The sequence below is a fragment of the Aptenodytes patagonicus genome, chromosome W (assembly GCF_965638725.1).
Source record: "Aptenodytes patagonicus chromosome W, bAptPat1.pri.cur, whole genome shotgun sequence".
NCBI classification, from domain to species: Eukaryota; Metazoa; Chordata; class Aves; order Sphenisciformes; family Spheniscidae; genus Aptenodytes; species Aptenodytes patagonicus.
In genome coordinates this window covers 19,626,271-19,648,468 of record NC_134981.1, presented here as the reverse complement: position 1 = coordinate 19,648,468, position 22,198 = coordinate 19,626,271, and the positions used below count along the sequence as shown (strand labels likewise).

At 40.2% G+C, this 22,198-nt stretch overlaps 1 protein-coding gene across 3 annotated transcripts; it reads right to left on the bottom strand.

Annotated features, from left to right (window-relative positions):
* Positions 1-1,174: 1,174 nt before the first annotated feature.
* LOC143172008 (AN1-type zinc finger protein 5-like) lies at positions 1,175-20,883 on the bottom strand. Of its 3 annotated transcripts, none has more exons than XM_076361217.1 (6): positions 20,837-20,883; positions 15,364-15,527; positions 14,830-14,941; positions 13,912-14,009; positions 3,157-3,282; positions 1,175-2,875 (listed from the first exon to the last, which is right to left on the bottom strand). In XM_076361217.1, the coding sequence occupies exons 2-6, from the start codon at positions 15,518-15,520 to the stop codon at positions 2,727-2,729; spliced, it is 642 nt and encodes a 213-aa protein (XP_076217332.1). In that variant the 5' UTR covers positions 15,521-15,527; positions 20,837-20,883; the 3' UTR covers positions 1,175-2,726. The 3 variants fall into 3 exon arrangements, with proteins under 3 accessions (XP_076217332.1, XP_076217330.1, XP_076217331.1); XM_076361215.1 differs by lacking the exon at positions 20,837-20,883 and adding an exon at positions 16,051-16,478; XM_076361216.1 differs by lacking the exon at positions 20,837-20,883 and adding an exon at positions 16,051-16,478 and having other exon boundaries at positions 15,370-15,527.
* Positions 20,884-22,198: the final 1,315 nt, after the last annotated feature.

The following is a 22,198-nucleotide window of genomic DNA, read 5'->3' as shown; positions in this document are numbered from 1 at the left end:
AACATAACAATTTATATATGTTTTATCATGCAATTCTGTGTGTCATGTAGTTGCATAAACAAAAAGTTTTAAATCAGTTACACAGTTTAACATTACATCTTCCCTTCTCAGTTGGTGGGAGATACCTGAAATACTTGAAGAAAGCTCATCTATTATCCTATAGACACAGAGTAAAATATGCTTCATATATCAGTCTGAAGTGCCAAACCTGCTTCTGAATCATTTAGATTAAAAAATTAATAGCTGAAATAGAATGCCTGTGAAGCTGTAATATTTAGGTTTAGAATATATAGAATCATAGAATAGTTTGGGTTGGAAGGGACCTCTAAAGGTCATCTAGTCCAACCCCCCTGCCGCGGGCAGGGACATCTTCAACTAGATCAGGTTGCTCAGAGCCCTGTCCAACCTGACCTTGAACATTTCCAGGGATGGGGCATCCACCACCTCTCTGGGCAACCTGTGCCAGTGTTTCACCACCCTCAGCATAAAAAAGTTTCTTCCTTATATCTAGTCTAAATCTACCCCCCTTTAGTTTAAAGCCATTCCCCCTTGTCCTGTCGCAACAGGCCTTGCTAAAAAGTTTGCCGCCATCTTTTTTATAAGCCCCCTTTAAGTACTGATAGGCTGCAATAAGGTCTCCCCGAAGCCTTCTCTTCAATTTTTATGTATTATTCAGCAGTGAAGATGTTTCTTCCAAGTCAACATGTGCTGTGTGCTCCATACTTTTGTTTCTCCTTGGGAAGGGTAAGTCTGGCATATGGGACATCCATATTTGGATACAGACCCTGACAACTCTGCGCAGGCCTGCCGGCGAAGATTTGAACAAAACAATGCAGTCTGTATACTGGCTGTATTAAACCAGATCCACTAGAAATAACTTTTGTGGGCAAAAGAAAAAAAAAACCCACAACACAACAAACCACAAACATTTAAAGTTCACTGCTAATATTTCCTTCATTCCCTTTAAGCACGTTCTTTGCTGACATCTTTGTCTGGTCATCAAGTAGTTACCTGTATTCCAGCTGTTCATGCTTCTCTGACCTCAACAAGTCATCTTAAACAAGTCGGTATGTCAAAAGAAATAAGGAGGTTAGACAGGTTTAAGCAAAAAGATATCTATACAAACCTAGTACTAGCTTTGTACCCCAACCTCCACAGGGCCACTTTCAAGTTACAGCAGTAACTAAAACCAATGAACTACTACAAGTAGTATTTCCTTCTGTACATGATTTTTATTATTTACATAATATAACAGAGCATAGATGCTGGATAGTGTGATTATGTGCAATACCTAAGTATGAACTATCTGTACATGTTTGCATATCTAATAACTAAATTGAAAGAACGAAGTTAAAGCAAAAGCCTGATGCTTTTAGTAGTGAACTAAAAAACTAAGACTGAACACTGCAATAAAAGTCAGAAGTAGCATCTTGCGTACATACACAACTATTTACAGATGAGAAGAGGCATTACTACAACACTAGTCTACACTATACTTGATTATATAGAAAACCCACAAGTTTCATACACCACAAAAACCCCTTCCATTATAACACAAAAGTGATACTGCCAGACAAGCGTCAGTGAACTATACTGCCCTTTCTAGTTATTATACAAAGCTGTAGATAACAGAGCCCATGCAATACACCCAAGAACACTACAGTCCTACACCCAAGTACAATTAAAAATGATAAAGCAGCCCTCCAAGAGTGGTTCCAGCTCCCACTTAAGTCTACAGCAGTCATGTTGGGTATGGTTTTCCATACCCAACAGTTGTTGCATGTGCAATTGTTACATTTAAAACTTTTTTTTAATTTTAAAAAAGCTCCTAATATCCTTTTGAACCCAGAACACACTGAATTTAAGTACATGAATAATAAACTGCTCAAATGCTTCTGCAACTTACACAGATGCATGTGCCACTTGATAGAGCTACTGTGGTATGTCTAAAAAAACCCACACATGTAGCTTTTGTTTTGTAAGCCAATCTTAGCTAAAAATATTGTGTAGCACAATATTGTGCTATGCAAGGAAAAGTAGACAACTGTTGCAGGCCAGTTCTTAGGTTTCTAACAGGACATTTCCTTTGGGAAACTATTTTCATGATTCTAAAGTTAACATAATCTGTTCCAAAATAGTTTTCTTCTCATACATATCTGATTTTTTCCATTTTTCCCATTGCAATTGTTAAATGACTTATTAAATATGGCACCAACACTCATCTTACTGGAAGGTAGAGCCCTCTACATGGCTTATGTTCTGCTGGAAAACAATGGAGTGTGAAAACTAAAAGTAGAACAAGATTTTAAATCGTAGAAGTAGACCGCCAACTTTTCTGACATATCCTTCTCCCAAACAGGCACATAGTCTTTAGCTAGTGTTATACGCCTTGAACATCTCAAAAGGCAGATCTGCTGCAAACGTGCAGATAGTATACATCTGTTTGGCACATGTGAACTAGAGCCTGTCCTCTGTGCATGTGTATTCCTGTGCAGGTTCTGATCATCCAATCATATTCTGATGAGAGCATGTACATTTTCAAGGGCTGTATCTATCCAATTCTGCCTGTAACAAACACCCAAATATTCTGAAATATCATTAAGACAGACAAGGCTAAAATTAAAACTTTGGAGAACAAAGGAAAATGGCCATGCATCTGCTCTTTAATGCTTTCCTAGGGTATATTAAAATAAAACAAGAGTCCGTCTTTTCACAAGTAGGCTAGTTTATATTCTCTGGATTTTTTCAGCCACCACAACTGGATTCTCTTTCCTGATTTTTGCTGCAGCTTCTGCTTTGTAATCATATGGGCAGTTATGCTTGTCAGAATAACGGTGAAGTCCACAAAATAAGTTTCCACATCGGCAATCAAATCCTGTACAAAGAAAAGGAAAAGCAACATCACTAAGAAGCTTCAGACTTAAGCAAGCTAATAAATTAAGGGCTTAGTCAGTACAAAGGGGGCATGTGCATCTACTTTAACAAACAGAATAAGTGAAATGAATATTTCCAAATATCAGCTCTATTAAGGGATCTAACATTAAACTTGCTTGCTGTTTCAAAATCTGTAATGGCTACAGATATTTCAACAAGTTTAATCTAGTAGAGGCAACTAATCATATAGATCTGTTCAATATTGATAAAGCGCTCTCATACCCGTAAGGCCAACCTTCTTTCTGCACATGAAGCATCTGTTCTTCTTTGGTTTAGGCAGTTCAGAAGCTTTCTCTTCACTCTGTGAAGTACTAGGTTGAGAAACTGATGGGCTTGGTTGAGTAACAACTGTTAAAGCAAGCAAAAGAAATAAAGGTTAATTTTTTTTCTTTTCTTGACTTCACTAGCTACTCAGTAGCATGCTTGTATTTATTAACAGTTAATTCCCCTCTACTAAAGACCATGAAGTTTATTGTCTGAAGTACTAAGTAGAATAGGTATTCTATTAACTTCCCTTTTATCTCTGCAGAAAACGATAAAGTTCTCCCCACTGTTCCATCATCTAGAAAACACAGGATACCTAGCGTTATCACCTGTATACACCCATATAGGTGTAAAGGCTCGGAAAGCGCTCCAGAAGTTCCATGTATACACAACATTAAGAGTCATATCATCTAGTTTAAATTAATCCAAAACAATAACAATATTGTCACAATTATTGTTGTTGAACAGAGGGGATACGTGTGGAAAATAGTCAATAGGAACATATTTTTAGAAGCAAATGACATTTACAGTAATGCCTTTTTTGTCATAGTACCAAGTTACTCTGCCACTATACTTGCCAAGTCAGATGATCTAAAACCTCAGTCAACCAAAACAGCTAACATTCTTGAGCTTCAAACCACTGATTCTGTGATACATCAAGCATACTACTACAAACCACACAGCTCAAAAAAGCCCTTGTTTCAGACACTTTTTTCAGTAATTTAAAAAAAAAAGTACATATTTACATTGGATATCTGTATCCTTGTACTATATTCAACCTTAACGATCAAGCAGGCAGAGTCAAAATGACTTATTTTTCAATTGCCTTTGTCATGAACACTTTTGGTCAAATTTTAGTCACGTTTTACTCAAGTTCTCTGCAGGATAAAAATGGGTCCTTCTGTGAACTTCTGTGGATCCGTTACTTTTCTTTGGAAAAATTATTTTTTCATCAGTTGTTTTTAAAAATTCCTTTTTATACTCAAATTAGTGCAGAAGAAAGTCAAGGGAGGTGTGTTTGTATACAAACTTTAACACATACAACCCAAGGAGTCTGTTCCTGTTCAGTTTTCCTGAACACTCAGTTGTATGATTACATCTATTGTTTTAAAAGATAATGAGCAAACTATAAAATACACTCCAGAATTAATGATTGAGAACATAAGCTTAAAGGACTCATTTGTAACCAACTTTATGCACACAAATAGGATTTCTTAGTTGAGATCCTTTTGGATCAGTAAGCATTGCATTCTGTAAAAAGGGGATTTTTCCAGTTGTCATTAACCCCTTATAGTTAACTTATTATCTTTACTATTAATACCTACTCTTAAAATTTTATTTTTATTATGTTCATATGCCTATTACTACTAACACAAAGTCTCACAGATCCAAGCCCCATTTCACAATTCACTGTAGAAGTTAACAAAGAGAGCCTCCAGTCAGTAGTTCATATTCCAGATTGTAAACAAGATTCAGAAATGACAAGCTTTCAGAGGTAACAAGGAACTTTCAGTGCTTGTACCCAAAAAGTTTTCTACAGTAAAACAGTATTTTCTTATACAATATTATAACTGTAACAGTCCTAAGGAACAACTCAAACTCTTTACTAACTTTATTTTTTACGTATTCTATAGATTTTTCTAGAAAGTGTGAAGTGTTCAGTGTCAACACTATTTTGCTAAGTCTAAGGATAACAATACCATCCAGTCTTGGATATATAATACTTTTTCCATATTTAAGCATGCTGTTGGTAAAGAGCAAAAGGTACAGCACTACAATCATTACTGCTATTAATACTTTTCAGAGTAGTTTCCACAGCTGCTTTTTTTTAATTAAAAAAACCAATTCCTCTGTCTTGATGATTAATATTTTCTAGATGAATAGATATAATCCTTTAAACTTGTGTTTAAACCCCAAGGAAAGTAGTGTTCAGTATCAGATAATCTAGTTGAGAGCCTGTGACAAAAGAAAAAAAAAAATCAGGACAAAAACACTGACACCACAGTGTAAGCCTGTTGGATACCACACCTCTTCGCTGACAGGCATTAGCTATGGCATTAAGAAATTGACTAAATATCTCCCAAACCAAGAAACATGGTCAAGCTCCTTTTAGATTTGTTATATTGCCAGTCTGTTTAAAATGAAACACTAGTAGTAAGCCATGGCAGATGGAAAAAGGGAACCTTCTGATTCTCTCCCCCATCCCACTCTGGGGGAGTGAGTGAGCGAGCAGCTATGTGGTGCCTAGCTGCCTACCAGGGTTAAACCACAACAGGCCTTTTTGGTGCCCAACGTGGGGCTTGAAGGGTTCAAGATAACAGAGTTGATTGGAACGTACTAGATCGAATTTATAGCTGTTGTAGCTGTTTAGCTATTAATTGACAGGCTCCTGTGCTTGCCATGGGGCTTGCTTGCCTTGCTGTACATTAGAGTCTAGTGCTCGTTAGTGGCTGCTTTTTGCTTTCACTGCTTGCTGTACTGCTTATCATATTACTGTGCTGTGCCTAGAAACATTGTGATAACAGCAATGGCCATGCGCCTGGGCTGGCAGATGGCCAGGGCATCGCTGCTGTACTGGACAGGCTGGAACTCCAGTGTGAACTCGAGTTGCAGGGACTGTGACCTGTGGATGAGTCCTCGCGGGAGCAGGACATCCTGAAGTGTCTCTGGCCATGGTTATGTCTGTGCTACAGCAGGTATATTTCTGAAGGGATTGTGACCCAAGGATAAGTCTACACTGGAGAAGGTAGACCTCGAAGCATCCGTGGCTGTGGGTAAGTCCACAACACAGCAGGTACACTCCTGAAGGGATTGTGGCCCATGAATAAGGCCATGCTGAAACAGACACACCTCAAAGCGACTGTAGATAAGTCTATACTGCAGCAGGTATACCCCTGAAGAGACTGTGGCTCATAGATAAGGCTCCACTTGGAGCAGATACACCCCTAAGGGACTGCAGTCTGTGGATAAATCCAAGCCGGAGCAGGGGCAAGGGGAGGAGTTCATTGCAATGTTAAACCCGATGGTCTGGTCCAAAGGGACGAGGGGTGGAGATTGTAATGGAAATACCTTTCAATTGTTGTAACCCATGATTTGAGTTGCATGTTATGGGAATTACTATAGCAGGAACCACCTGAACCAATGGAGGACAAACCTCACAAGAAGTGGTGCAAGTGCAGCAGTGACCCGATCTGAGCTCAGTGAGCCATCAAGGCAAAGAGAGAGTCTGGTAGATCATTCTGTGTCACAAAACAAAGATATTAAAAACAAATCCATCTAAGGGAAAGCGTTACCAACTACTACAAATGTACTTCCTCCTCCATGTAAACTGACTAGTGTTCACTGCCACAACCAGCAACATGGGAACTAGAAAGCAATGATAATAATCCTAAGTGCAAAGGCCCATTTCCCAAAAAGAGCTGCCAAACAGGATCCTTCCCCCACAAGTAAAATACATTCCAAAAAGGAAAAGCAGATAACGTGCAGAAATGGGCAACTAAAAGGTCCCAAGACAAGGAGATGGGGCAGGGACCCCTAAATCAGAATTAAAGTGTTTATTACTCTACACAGATAACACCTGCAGAAAGGAGGTATACTCCCACTTTTATGCCAGCAGAGTTAGATCTAATAATGAGTTTTAATAATTAAGTCCTCAAAGTAGCTTCTGATTAACAGCTAGAACCAGGACAACACCCTTTAACTAAAGCTCACACATCAGAACAAAAACCCCTTTTTCAAACTGTGGCTCAAATGAAATATTATAAGTTTTAGTTGTTCTGGCATGACATTAGGAGCCAAATTAATCAGATACTATCCTGACAATTGCTTGTCACAAAAGGCTCCCTCTAGCATACAAGCCAAATCTAACTGGGCAACTACAATGCCATTCTCAATATATTAAATTCATTTTATGTCAGAAATCATACTGTGTTAATCAAAGTACTCTAAGTGATTGCCATGAAATAAATCACTAGGCAAAAGCTAGGTAGGAAAATGGTTGTTACTGTTACCTGCAGACCTGCTTCCTCAGTACCGATAACCCTATTCATATGAAGCAAAGCCTTTTACCACCAGAACATGTTTTATCGCCTTAACAGAGTTCCTGTTGGCATGTAGCCCTCTCCATCACCATGGTTATTTCTCTCGCCAACCATTGGCTCAGGTTACCAGATAAGGTTTGTTTCACTTTAATTTTATGAGACCAGTTCTCCTGCTACAAGGTTGAAGAACTTGAGAGCAAAAGAAGTCCTCAGGACTGGGCATGACTTTTCAATTTATTAATAAAGACAACAATAAGTTAGCCACAGGCATTGTAAAATGCAGTACCATCAGGAACAACAAAACAGACACGGGATGCCATTCATAGGAACCTAGATAAACTGAAGTGGGCCCATGTAAACCTCATGAGGTTCAACAAGGCCAAGTGCAAGGTCCTGCACCTGGGTCAGGGCAACCCCCAGTATCAATACAGGCTGGGGGATGAAGGGATTGAGAGCAGCCCTGCCAAGAAGGACTTGGGGGTACTGGTGGAGGAAAAGCTGGACATGAGCCAGCAATGTGCGCTCGCAGCCCAGAAGGCCAACCGTATCCTGGGCTGCATCAAAAGCAGCGTGGCCAGCAGGTCGAGGGAGGTGATTCTGCCCCTCTACTCTGCTCTGGTGAGACCCCACCTGGAGTACTGTGTCCAGCTCTGGAGCCCTCAGCACAAGAAAGACATGGACCTGTTGGAGTGGGTCCAGAAGAGGGCCATGAAAACGATCAGGGGGATGGAACACCTCTCCTATGAAGAAAGGCTGAGGGAGTTGGGGTTGTTCAGCCTGGAGAAGAGAAGGCTCCAGGGAGACCTCATTGCGGCCTTTCAATACTTAAAGGGGGCTTTAAGATGGGGACAAACTTTTTAGCAAGGCCTGTTGCGACAGGACAAGGGGGAATGGCTTTAAACTAAAGGGGGGTAGATTTAGACTAGATATAAGGAAGAAACTTTTTTACGCTGAGGGTGGTGAAATGCTGGAACAGGTTGCCCATTGAGGTGGTGGATGCCCCATCCCTGGAAACGTTCAAGGTCAGGTTGGACGGGGCTCTGAGCAACCTGATCTAGTTGAAGATGTCCCTGCCCACGGCAGGGGGGTTGGACTAGATGACCTTTAGAGGTCCCTTCCAACCCAAACCATTCTATGATCATAATTCTGCTAGGATAAGGACCAAAATAATCCTAGTACGAGAAGTGCCTGAAAAAAAGCATAAATACAAGTGTTGCATTGTAAATTTGGGAAGATTTACTTCACCCAGTCTGAAGATAAGATGCATCTTTAAAGCAGACAGAGGGGGAACAGCAAGGTCACTGATGATTGGAACTAAGCCACAAGCCACAGCACGACAGCTGTTCAACCTATACACAGAAAGGTCCTACAAACTGGAAGAACAATGCTACTCTGACCCCAAAGTATTAAAGCCACAGTGACTGAGACTTCTTCTGAAAAAGTAATAACCACTATAATAACTAGACTTTCAAAACTGACTGGTTTTCCTTACATAAACCAATACAGCTGAAGCAGTTCATGAAGGACTGTATCCTGTGTGAGGGACCCATGCTGGAGCAGGAAAAAAGTGCGAGGAGGAAGGAACAGCAGAAAGGAACTGTTGTGAACTGACTGCAACTCTCCATTCCCCCTGCATCACTCAAAATAGAGGGAGGAGGTAGAAGAGTCTGGAATACAGGAGTGAAGTTGAACCTGGGAAGAAGGGGGTGGGGGGGAAGGTATTTTTAGTTTTGTCTTTGTTTCTTACCATCCCACTCCATTATTTTTTTTTAAATTGGCAATAAATTCATTTTCCCCCAGTTGAGTCTGTTTTGCTTGTGACTAATTGGTAAGCGATCTCCCTGTCCTTATCTTGACCCACAAGCTTTTCCATCTTATTTTCTTCCCCTGTCCTGCTGAGGAGTGAGAGAACAGCTGGGGGGGGGGGGGGGGCATCTGGCAGTCAGCCAAGGTCAACCCACTACACCTCCCCATATTTAAAGCAACCAGAAAGGGCTACCAAAGTAATACCAAGAAGGTTTTTAGAAGCTTCCTCTATACCCAAACAAATTATCCAAAATAGGACCCTAGCAGGACAAACTGCACTGACCTCCACAGTACTAGGAAGCAGTAAGCATGCCAGTGAAGAGTGAAATGCTTGAGAGCATAAAAAAAAAAATTGTCTTAAACATTCTAACTACTTTTACATGAAGGTAATCCCCAACTCCCACCATGGAAGAACTGGGAAAATTAAAACAGAAGGAATAAAGGTAATAGACAAAGAGCACCCAAAAGTAATCAGAAAGACATACTGCACTTCTGCAGTACCAGAACTGAAAACTATATTACAGATTACGTAATCCTTACGCTGCACTTTAACACAACTGACTTGTATACAAAGTTTGAGTCATTGAAAATAAGATGGACAGTATTTATTATGCTTTATCAAGCTTGAGAATGAATGTTTTGTTCTGCAGAAACTGCAATTGCTATGCTGATCTAGGTGCCCATGATAAAAGGCTAAAGAATAAAATGCATTTTTAATTTGATGCCAAAGAACTGGGATAAAACTATTCTGCAGCATGTAACTAATCTCCCACATGCTCAACTCTAACAGGCACACTGAATATTTTTACTCTTACATCAATATAACAGATACCCCTGTTTAAGTATCACACTGAAATATGGTTTAATTTGGTTACCATCAAGACTTGATGTCTGTTGCACATCTCTCAAAAAGATACAATGGCATCCTATCAGCAACAAGCACAGGACCAGCAGTTGGGTCCTCAGTCTTATTTTTCAAGGTAGACAGCTTCAAGACTTCGAACAGATTATTAGTTCCATTTCAGAATTGTTTTAGTCGGGGACATCTACTCAAGCTACAGCAGACATGGGAAATGGGAAGATAATTTTGAACACAAGACAAAGTTGATATATCTGATGATTTTATCGACAGCCACAAAGGAACTGTCTACAGATAGCATCCACAGTTAAATACTATAGCCATGTTTGAAAACAAATCAGAATCAGTTATTAAAGTAAGAACCAAGCAATATAATCTATTTATCATCTTGAACCTTCAATATCTCTTAAGATAGCTGTCTATCCAGCATCTTACTCGGAATATTATCTGCAACACACACTGTATATACTTATCATAGCTACTAGTTTTATCTATAACATAAGTGAGGGCAACCCTTAACAGGGTCTCAACCTGCATGTAGGACAGCTGTGGCGTTTAACATTAAAATGACTCATCATATTGGCTTGGTACAGAGCCAAAAGACAAGTGAGCTAACTGTCATCTCATGAATTCCATTAAATGTCAACTTCCAGGAATGGAAAGAGTAACCTACAACATGGATGGAATAAGACTAAGTTAAAAAAGTCTTCCCCAAATATTAACACTTATTTTACACAAGACCATACGCATTTCAAGTTCCAGTTCACTTTCTTTACAGGCAGCACTATTCCACAGCTATGGCTTCAGAATGACAACTCACCACACTGCTCTCCCTAAAACAAAGCTATTACTGGGTTAAGAAAACTAAAGTTTTTGATATGCATGCTGATACTAATTAAGTCTGGAAACACTGACAGACCTGATGGGAGACTCATTCAAAAAGGTAGTGACCCACAAAAGCAAAAAAATGCTAAAAATATGCTATGACTTGATACAATACAATTATTTAAAACATACTTGTTTTCAGAACAGTTTGGTTTTGGTGCCCAATATGTAAGTCAGCTCTCTTGTATGGATGTTTTATTGCCACTTAAACCTGCTAAAACAAAACAGGTTTCTTAAAAGCCTCTGCTATGCCTCACCAACTTGGTAATGGTATTGCTCTGATGTAATCATCAGCACAAAGAAAGTAAAGGAGTTAAGGGTTTTTTTGCATTTAATTCCTGTAAATTAGCATGGAAAGAACCAAATATGAACAATATCTCTAGAATACTTCAGGTATATTCTGACTTTGGTCAAGACTGGACTAGAATTTAATCCTCAATTAAAAAGTGTAGAAGCATATCAAAAGCCTATAAAATGCATGATATAACTAATGTCCAATTATGTTTTTGATAAAGGTCTTTATATTTCACTGACTTGTGAACAGTTCATCAAATAAGCAACTGGACTGAACACATGCCACAATTCAATTACAGAACTACAACAAGCAAGAAAGTTGAACTAAGAAATCACAAGTTACAACAAAATATAGCATGTTAGACATCTAAATTACAACCAACTAGGCCAGTTACATCTGTCATGCCTTTCTTCCTTCAAATGCTAAGGTATGATTAATTGCCTTCAGACCTGATTTGTTCTGAATGAGAATCCAGGTTACAACCTCAACCTGGGAAAAAACAAAAAGAAAAAACAAGCCTGTTAAGCTTCATTTTTGTCAGCTTCAGAACCTTCTAGAATCAGATGCTTAAATCCCAACAGCAAGAAAGTATACTTTTAGTCCACAGACTTAAAGACAATTGTCCAGACCGAACTATTTAGAACTTTCTGGCTTGCAGAAGAGAATGAGCCTTCATAGTGCTAAAAAAAAAAAAAAAAAAACACCACACCACACACAAACCTACTTTGCTTGAAAGCTACGTTGTTTGTTCCTGACCTACCATCTGATAGACAGTTATGAAATTCAATTGCCAGGGTGAGACTACACATAAAACTAAACAGTCTTTTCATTAGCAACATCGTGACAGGCATTATCTTAGAGAATTACATCTCAAAGTATTAGCTTTGTTGTTGTGAGGTGACATGAATTATCTACTCTACTGTTGTTTCAGCTCCTCCTCAAGAGAGGCCAATGCATATTGGATGCTACTGGAAAAGAGAAAGAAAAAAAATATGGAACTAGCCCAAACACAATAGGGATTTATAAAAAGTTGAGGCCAGCTTTTCTTGACTGCAAGACACTTACAGGATCAATGTACTAGCGAATACAGCAAACACTTGGTATATTTTAAGTGTCCAATAAACCCTTTGTAATTAAGAATAGTATATAAGGACATGTATAAGGACACTATTCTGTGCGGTCTAAAATCTGCCCCCAACTTGATGAACTTCTACTTTTAGAGCAGCTGAAGACTGTTTCAAGAATTTATGGATATGTACTAAGGAAGACAATTTTGTTATAGAAGTTTTTTCCAAACATTTAAATTCTATGGTAGTTTTCCCAATGATCTCTACAAAAGCTTTAACAGAGCTTTGACTGGTTTCAACCTGCAATATTATTATCTTGAGTTGCTTTTCGGGATTTTTTTTCCCCTATTCTAATCAATAAAGAGTGCTGTGTGACACTACCATTTAGTTGCCTTGTTATGAGAAAATGGATATTGAGTCAACAGAAACAGAAGATTGCCCTTTACAGTTCGCAAAATGACAAATCCCTATTGGCAGTTTTAATAAGACAAAATTCAGCTATTGCTCGACCACTGCGACCATTCTATGTATTTCTTTCCTGCCTGTCACTTTTTCAGGTAGCAATTCATAACAAGACAATATGGGATTATAAATATTGTAACAAAGTATAAATTTCTAAGTTACATACAATAAGCCTCTTCAGATAACATTAGTTACAAGAAACTGAAACACGTAAAAGTCTCCTCAGTCTGTACATAACCAAAAATGAATATCGTAAAAGCAATTGTAATTTAGTTCATGTCACAATTTTAACTTAACATGACAATAGTAAAAACCTGTGTACAAACACTGAGCAGTTAACTATCAGCTGTAACAGCAGTCTTATTGACAAAGATGCATCTATATAGTGCTGAATGGTACCTTCTGGAATTTTCAACTCGGATTTTCAAAACAACAAAAAAATCATTTTATCTTCAGTTGTAGTGAAGAAATTTTCCTATTGGACATCAGCTTTTGATGTTTTAAGACTGTTTCAGAACTGTTAAAATTAACAAGTGTCAATACTTATAGATATCAAACAAGTACATTAAGATACCCAATTTGAATAAACTGCTATATAATAAAACATGAATTCAATCACTCACTAGTAGGTAGGGAAGCAGTCCTCCCCACCTCCCACCAAGAAATACTTTACACTTCAAAGTTTAAATACTACAGCTACAACCTTCCTGAATAGAAGTAAAACTTAAATTGAACATTCTCACTAAGCAATTAATGCCATAAGTATTCTATATAACCAAAACATTGTTCTGTGGATATCTACTGATTACTCAATTAGTCCAAGAACCTTTAGCAGTCTTTGTTAGTATTTTAAATCAAGTATCCCCTTCTCCCCCACTCTCATCCTTCTGTAGAATGGAATTTATTAAGAACTCTCTTCTTCAAATGCAACAAACCATTTTGATTGCCACGAGTCAGCAGGAACTGTACTGCTAGATTTTATACAGAAATCAACACTGAATTCAAAATTGAACATTTGCGCCCAGATACAATTTAAGTGTTTTACTTTTAAAAATGAAGGTTTGATAGCTAAAATGCTCAAGTGTCAAATTATCTACTAAAATTGAACATGTGTCTGAAAACTATATTCTGGCACTAGTCATTTTTCTTGATTCTGAGGGTACTAATACTCAAGAAGCATCCATAATTAACAGTTCCTCAAGACCATCACCACAACGGGATACGCCTACTTAAGAGAAAGTAAATAAGTTGTCAGCTTCTGTTAAGTCAGTTGTACCCAGTGTTACTCTACAAACATACCTGGCTCAGTCTCTGTTTTCGGTGATACTTTTTCCTCTCTCGAAATGCTCATTTCTGTCATTTGCTGCATTACAGGCAAAGCGGCAACAGGCACATTTCTGTTTACGTACAGTGAAATGGGTAATTACATTAGTTTTGAGTTCATAATACAAGCTTAAACTGCCAAAATCCATCAATAGACTACCTGATCAGTTATTATTGATACACGTTCCTGACCTGTACTTCTTCTATCTCTCTTCCCTAGAAGAAACTAGGCAATCTGTAGCAAATATTTCCCCAGATAAACCAAAAAAGTCCTTGTAAATGCAGTAGTCCAACACCAAACACTAATTAGTTCTCATTTATAAAGATTCATAAAGCACTGTCAGGTGCACTGTCCCTTTTTCCTCTGCAGAAACTCACTGTAATAGGGCAAGGTTACTGCAATGTTACTTTAACTTGCTATACACTCACAGTTCATTCAAACCTCAAAATACCACCCACCTTCATCTGGTGAAGGGTCTAGAGAACAAGTCTTATGAGGAGCGGCTGAGGGAACTGGGGGTGTTTAGCCTGGAGAAAAGGAGGCTGAGGGGAGACCTCATCGCTCTCTACAACTACCTGAAAGGAGGTTGTAGCAAGGTGGGTATCGGTCTCCTCTCCCAAGTAACTAGCAATAGAACAAGAGGAAATGGCCTCAAGTTGCACCAGGGGAGCTTTAGATTGGACATGAGGAAAAATTTCTTCACTGAAAGGGTTATCAAGCATTGGAACAGGCTGCCCAGGGAAGTGGTTGAGGCACCATCCCTGGAGATATTCAAAAGATGTGGAGACATGGCGCTTAGGGACACGGTTTAGTGGTGGACTTCGCAGTGTTAGGTTTACAGTTGGACTTGATCTTAAGGGTCTTTTCCAACCTAAATGATTCCATGATCTTACCTTGATTTTTCAGATGTGCTACTAGCAGTACCTTCACAGTTGTTTAAGCTAGTGTCTGCTCTCTGTACAGATGCAGAGTCTGAGGTAGGACTGTTTGAACCACTAGCTGTCCCTATATAACAGAAATACGAGAAGTTAATTATAAGCAAAGTATAGAATACAAGTTAGTCAAGTAGTTTTGCATACAGTTATGAACCGTTTCCAATTATTCCTCATTCTACTGCATCTTCTTAATTAAAAGACAGACTATATTGTTAATGACCAAAATACAGGGATTGTATAAGAACACACTTATAGCGGAGGGTAAGTAGAAATGCAAATTAAGGTTCAACACCAAGTGGGCCAGAATATATTACACAAAAACGCATTTTTATTTTTACTGTGCTTTAAAGTATTATTCCCTTTGATATTCATAGTTTTAGTGTGCAGCTATTGGAAGATCTCCTGAAATAAATTCTGCAATTCCTCTTATCATCTATAAATTATATTTTCAAGAGAAAAAAAAAAAAAAAAAAAAAAAAAAGAGACTCAAACCTTTACCCATTGGGCTGATTCTACCACTATTCTGCTGTCGCTGAAGATGCTCTTTGTAGCAAATGGAACACATCCCATTTGTCCTAGGATTTCCATAAAATCCACATCCTGTACTACACAACATGGGCCCTGGGGTCTGGTTTGTCTCCTGAGCCATTTCAATGCTGTAAATAAAACCAAGAACTGCATTAGGAACTGGCATTTCACCAAAATCGATGACAGTGTTATAGAATTAAAGTAGGTCTGCTTACCTTGCCCACAAAAAGCAATATCAGCATTTTTAAAGATGGCTATATGGATGTTAATATATAATTCAATACTTCAATTGTATTGATAAGTAACATCGTTATGAACCTCTAAGAGAGGTAAAAAGCATTATCATGGTGTAGTGGGTTGACCTTGGCTGGATGCCAGGTGCCCACCAAACCACTCTATCACTCCCCCTCCTCAGCTGGACAGGGGAGAGAAAATATAACGAAAGGCTCATGGGTCGAGATAAGGACAGGGAGATCACTCACCAATTACCATCACGGGCAAAACAGACTTGACTTGGGGAAAATTAATTTAATTTATTGCCAATCAAATCAGAGTAGGATAATGAGAAATAAAAATGAGAAATAAAAACTAAATCTTAAAACACCTTCCCCCCATCCTTCCCAGGCTCAACTTCACTCCCGAATTCTCTACCTCCTCTCCCCCAGCAGCACAGGGGGATGGGGAATGGGGGTTGTGGTCAGTTCATCACACATTGTCTCTGCCGCTCCTTCCTCCTCACACTCTTCCCCTGCTCCTGCATGGGTCCTTTCCACTTATCCTTTCCACAGGGTGCAGTCCTTCAGGAATGGACTCCAGCGTAGGTCCTCCACGGGGTCACAAGTCCTGCCAGCAAACCTGCTCCAGTGTGGGCTCCTCTCTCCACAGGGTCACAGCTCCTGCCAGGAGCCTGCTCCAGCATGGGCTTCCCACAGAGTCACAGACTCCTTCAGGTGCATCCACCTGCTCTGGCCTGGGGTCCTCCACGAGCCTCAGGTGGATATCTGCTCCATCGTGGACCTCCATGGGCTGCAGGGGGGCAACCTGCCTCACCATGGTCTTCACCATGGGCTGCAGGGGAACCTCTGCTCCAGCACCTGGAGCACCTCTTCCCCCTCCTTCTTCACTGACCTTGGTGTCTGCATAGTTGTTTCTCTCACATATTCTCACTCCTCTCTTCTGGCTGCTGTTGCACAGCAGTTTTTCCCCCTTCTTAAATATGTTATCACAGAGGCACTACCACCATCGCCGATTGGCTCAGCTTTGGTCAGCAGCGGGTCCATCTTAGAGCCAGCTAGCATTGGCTCTATTGGACATAGGGGAAGCTTCTAGCAGATTCTCACAGAAGCCACCCCTGTGGCCGCCCCCCCCATAACCCTTGCCACGCAAACCCTTGCCACGCAAACCCAATACACATAGTAATACTGAGAAGTAAATATACTTGTCAGACACTGAGCTGTGTGTGCAGGTTACGACCAAATTAAATTCAACAGCCAACAAACACTTTATTACCAACCTCTGAGCAATTACAGGGTAGAAAAACACACAGCTAGATGGGTAGAATAAGCAAGACCAAGTTTGGGTCTACTGAACAATTCTGGTAATTAGCATAACTTACCTTTGCAGACTCTAAAAGAAGAACTCCACTTTTTCAGTAACATTGATGTTGCATCATTCTGATGCTAATCTCATTATTAGCAGTTCGTACTTTCACAACACATTTGTTAAACAGAACAAAAAAAAAATCACTGAAATATGGGCAACAGTCATTTTAAAACTGTATTTTATATCTTTAGGAGAAGTTTCCATAACAAGACCTTTAACTCTGCTTAAATTGCATATGAAGCCCAATACTGAATATTAACTGGCAACATGCGTACAACAGGCCCTCAAAACAGATGATCAAAAAGCATTTATGAAATAAGCTTAGACCAGATTTTACTCTTCCAAGAAAAATAAAACAAATTTAGACTGTTGAATACATTCATTTACACAGCCTATGCATTTCCAAAAAGCCAGTTAAATCTTTTGTCTTAAAGATATAGGCAGACTTCTGCACCTCCCAAAGGTAGATGATGCTAACCCTCACATCTGCCATCAACTGCAAAAGTTAGGAATAAAAATAGTTCACCTTAACTGGTAGTTAACCTCTGCAAAACAAGGCTAGTAGAAAAACTGATGTAGTAACCAAATCCTTAGTTCCCAATGGCAATAAAACTGGAATATAGTAATCAAGCAATCTACTACAAATTGAGGACACATAAGAATATTGCATTTGTCCCCCAAAAATTTAGATTTAGTGGAAGTACTGCCTATGGCACTTGGAGACATTTTAGTGAAACCTCTAGATTACTGCCTTCCTCTTTAAGGGCAGCCACAATAAGGGACATTTGTCTGCTGATGCTCATGAGAACTCAAACATACCAAATGCTAATATCTCAACAGTATGACAACTGTAATTGACAGCAGCATTTGTCTAGTTAATCTAAACTTCTGGGATCAAAGTAAATCAATAGCAGAAGAAAGAGTAAAATTAATCTGCTTGCCTGCTGGTGGTCATGGGACTTCAATGGTTTATATCTTTGTTTCAGTACTACAAAGCAAACTCACACTTATTCTGATATACTTCTCAACAAATTGCAGTTTTACAGCCATACACCAGTCAATGGATGCAACAGAAAATCTAAGACCTAAAAAAAAAAAAATATAACAACATAGAGCTACAATAAAGATGAGAATAATAAAAATAAAGACTGTACTTCTGCCCTTATTATGCAGGTAAGCTCAAAGTGCTATCAAAAGTGCTATCACATACACTACCACCATCAATCTCAATTGACTTGCTCTGCTTTCAAATTATCATGTTTCACCACTTACTAAATTTAGCTTTAGGTATTAATGCTGGTATTAACATATTACAAACAAGAGTCTTCATGGCTCCTTTGTCAGCACAGTCTTTTACTACTTGAAATACATTGAAAGATCAAGTTGTTATCCAATGCTTAAGAAATTGTGCTTTTTCACACTCTTTAAGGTCCAGGTATCACCTGACTAGGTTATAATACACTTTCCAGAATTTAATCTACTAACCAGGACACTAAAGTATGCCATTTAATCTTTTGAACCAACAGTGAAAGTGAAGTTTTCAGAAGAGACAGATTACAGACTTCTCCAATTCTTCCCTACGAGCTTTTCTACTAAGATCAGTAGCTAGCTAAGGCCTTACAAATTCAGTTCTATTTCCCTGGAAAACTAGCTAATACCATCACATATCTGCCTTCCTGAGAACTTTTCTCAGAAACTTAGGTCACATGGGTGAGCACATTAGCTTCCACCTGTCACAAGGCTGCAGCGTGACAGGCTAAGCTTAAGGCTCAGACACAAAACCTTGTCAACAGGGGCTTCTGCAATCAGCTTCTATTAATATCTCTGAAGGCTGCCAACTCCAACAACCCACAGAACTGAAGCGGCTGAGCATACACCCGCTGTAAGGGGAAAAATATCAAATTCAATTAACATGACTACAGCTTCTTTTCTAGAGGAAAAGGGAGTGCAGATACTTAAATTCAATCAAGAAAATGCAGCATCATGAGGTAGTCATCTCAAACAGACATTTTCATCTCTTTCACAGCAAGAACAGAAAACAACTGGCTATGATCAGAGACCTAAGAGATGATTACTCTCTCACAACCTTACAAATACATCCCCCAACCTTTTGATTGGGTGGTTACAACCAAACCTTTGCAAAAAATATAAAGATCTCTTCTACCCCCAAAAGGAGAAAGTCTTAACCCTCAGAGATATCCCTGTTTAACCCTGACCTCCCAATATAAAAAAAAGGAACTATTTTATTCAGCATGTTAACTCAAACAGTAATTTACGTCACTGACCTTCACAGTTACTGGCAAATTTACCCAGCTAAACTAAAAGGGGAACATAAATACTTTATTATTAAAGTTAACAAAATCTCATAACTAAGACATCTTTTTAGTTCCAAGTTACAACTAAGCTGAGGCATAGGCAACTTTAATAAGGGCAGATATTGAGATTATTTGAATGATCAATATAATTAAGCTCTTTCTTGCACACCGAGTGCATTTCCAATAAACGACAACTGAATTCTAACACTTATGCACTTCGTGAAGTACATAATAAATGCACTTAAAGTTATCCTAATACTTATTTTAATATAATAAAGGGAATACAAACTAATTTTAAATAAATAAAACCTTAGAATTGAGTCAGCAATGGGGCTAAACTGGCTGGTTAAATAAATACTTATTTATCTGACTATCCTCCGCTAGAAAACGGACCACAAAAAAACCCAAAACCAAACAAACAGCAAGGATGTTTCAGCCTCTCTAATAGTGTTCTAGGTGAAGCAAAAAGACGAAGTAAATGCCAAGAACATGGATCAAAACCAGGCATTTCCCAATGACAATTAAATCCAGCTCAATGAGTTAGACAAAAGGGAAGGCACCGCCAAGTGCTCAAAGCGTAGTACGTTACAGTCGCCTTTCCCCCCCACCCCCACCGAGGACACCGGAACACAAAAGACCCGGAGGCAGCCGGGCTACAGAGCAAATAAAATAGGAGAAGGTGCCAAGCCGGAAGCGTGGAGCCCAGGGCACTCCCCGCCGCGCCGGGGCCTCTCACAAGCCCCTGAATCATGTTTGGCATCGGCTGCCGCACGGCTCCTCTCACCCCCCACCACCCCTCTCCTAGCGAGGACTGAGGAAGCCTCATTGTCTCGCTCCCTTTGTCTGCCCCACTAAGGGGGAAGTGGGGTGTGCGCCAGTCCGGCCTGCAGCCTCCCTCCGCGTCACAGAGAGGAAGGAGACCGCTGGAGGAGACGAAAGACGCCCTGCCACCCCTCGCCTCGCGGAAGGCAGCGGAAACGCCGCAGGGAGGCCTAAGCGCCCCCCGCGCCGCTCCTCTGCGCACACCGCCACCGCGCTAACAGCTCTCAGAAACCGAGCCCACATCCCCCCCAGCCGCCCCTCAGCGCCCGCGTACCTGCTCCGGGGGGGGGGGGGGGGGGGGGCGGGGGGGGGAGGAGCGAGAAACCCCACGGCCAATATCGGAGGCGCTGCAGGTAGCTCCGGACTGTTTCTGGGAGAGCGAAGGGCAAGAGGGTGTGGGGCACGAAGCCAGCGGCACCACCGACGCTTCCCTTCTGCGGCAGCAGCGCAGAACGAGACACGCGGGAGAAGGACGAAAGGAAGGCGCAAGAAAGAGAAAGAACTGAGGAAGAAGGGTGGAGAAAGGAGGGACCCGAACCCGCCGGTCCGCTCGCGTCAGCTCCGCCTCCTCCTGGCTGCTGCTGAGGCCTGCACGCCCGCGCGCTCCCACGCGGGGGCAGCTAGGGAGGGGGAAGAGAGGACGAGGCACACGCGAGGTGGCTCACGGTACCGCCGCCATCGCCTGCAGAGTCACCAACCTCTCCCTCCCCGAGACTGGGGACTATACAAGAATAGACAGGGACTCCGCGTGTAGTCAGAGAACGTCGTCTACCCTCCAGGGGGGCAGGGAAGTGGAAGGAGCTGTGTCTAGAACAGTAACAACTGTCTCGCGCGGCTTCACCCACCCACGGGAATGGGATGGGGCTATGCGCAAGGAGATAGAGGAAACGAAGCCTTCCTTCATCCACTTGCCCTAATAACAGATACCTCCGCCCCTAATTAACGGTTCTGTTTAAACTTGCATGTGCAGCAGTGTCACAGGTGAATTATTAAGAGAAGTCATCGTTGTGGGGTTAACTAAAAGTAGTTTATTAATGATTAAACGATGATCAAATGATAGTTAATCGATAATTGAATGAAAATTAAATGGTAATCAAATGGTGATTAAGCAATAATTGAATGGTAATTAAACAGTGATTTGACAATGATATAAATGATGATTTAAACGATAATTTAGACAGTGGTTAGACAATGATTTAGACAGTGGTCAAACACTCTACTACTTACTACACTTATAATAATTAAGCTATAGCTGGATATATAAATGTTGCTAGCATACAATATACTTTTAGGCCTAATGTAAAATGTTGCTTACCTCATTATAGATATCAGCTGCCAGGTAAGGGGTCTCTCAACCTCAAGAAGTAACCTTAAGAGGCATCCCTGCTCAAGGGGGAGATCACTGCCGTGGAGCCTGCTGCTGTACAGGAGAGCTCAATGGGCTTGGGGGGGGGCTACAGATATTTATAGCATAAAGTGATTGACTTGTAGTCAAACCCCCCTTTGGTGTATGTGCAGGAGTGCAGCTGTAGCAGTTTTAGTTTTGTCTAGTCCCAGCTCAGGCTGGTACTGTTAGCTCCTGATAAGACATGGCCTAGATTCCTTAGTTCCTGAGAAGATATGACCTAGCACAACTCTCAAGGTTTGCACATCAAGGATGATTTCAGTCAGGCCTACTTGTCGGTGATGCCTGAACCAAAGTACTGTTCACTCAGTCAGAGTGGGTGCATCCATCACAAGCAGCCATTCTTTTTTTTAACCTTGCACTCCCTTTTTAGCTATCTTCTGGATTCATTGGCTATTGTCTACTTACACTTTTATACCTAAACAACTATTAAGGCACTAGTTGGCTACTTTTTTTTTTTAAATAGATTATCTGACTTAATGAATTGTCTGCAGTGATAAGTCAGTTTTAAAAGAAATGGGATAATTCTGTGCTTGATGGTAGGGTTTTTTCTGTGATATAGCATAAAGAAATTCTATTTCTTGTGGGTTTTACTGATTTAAAATTCTTAAATTTTGAGTGTTTATAAACTGTATTTACTAAAAGCAAAGGAATC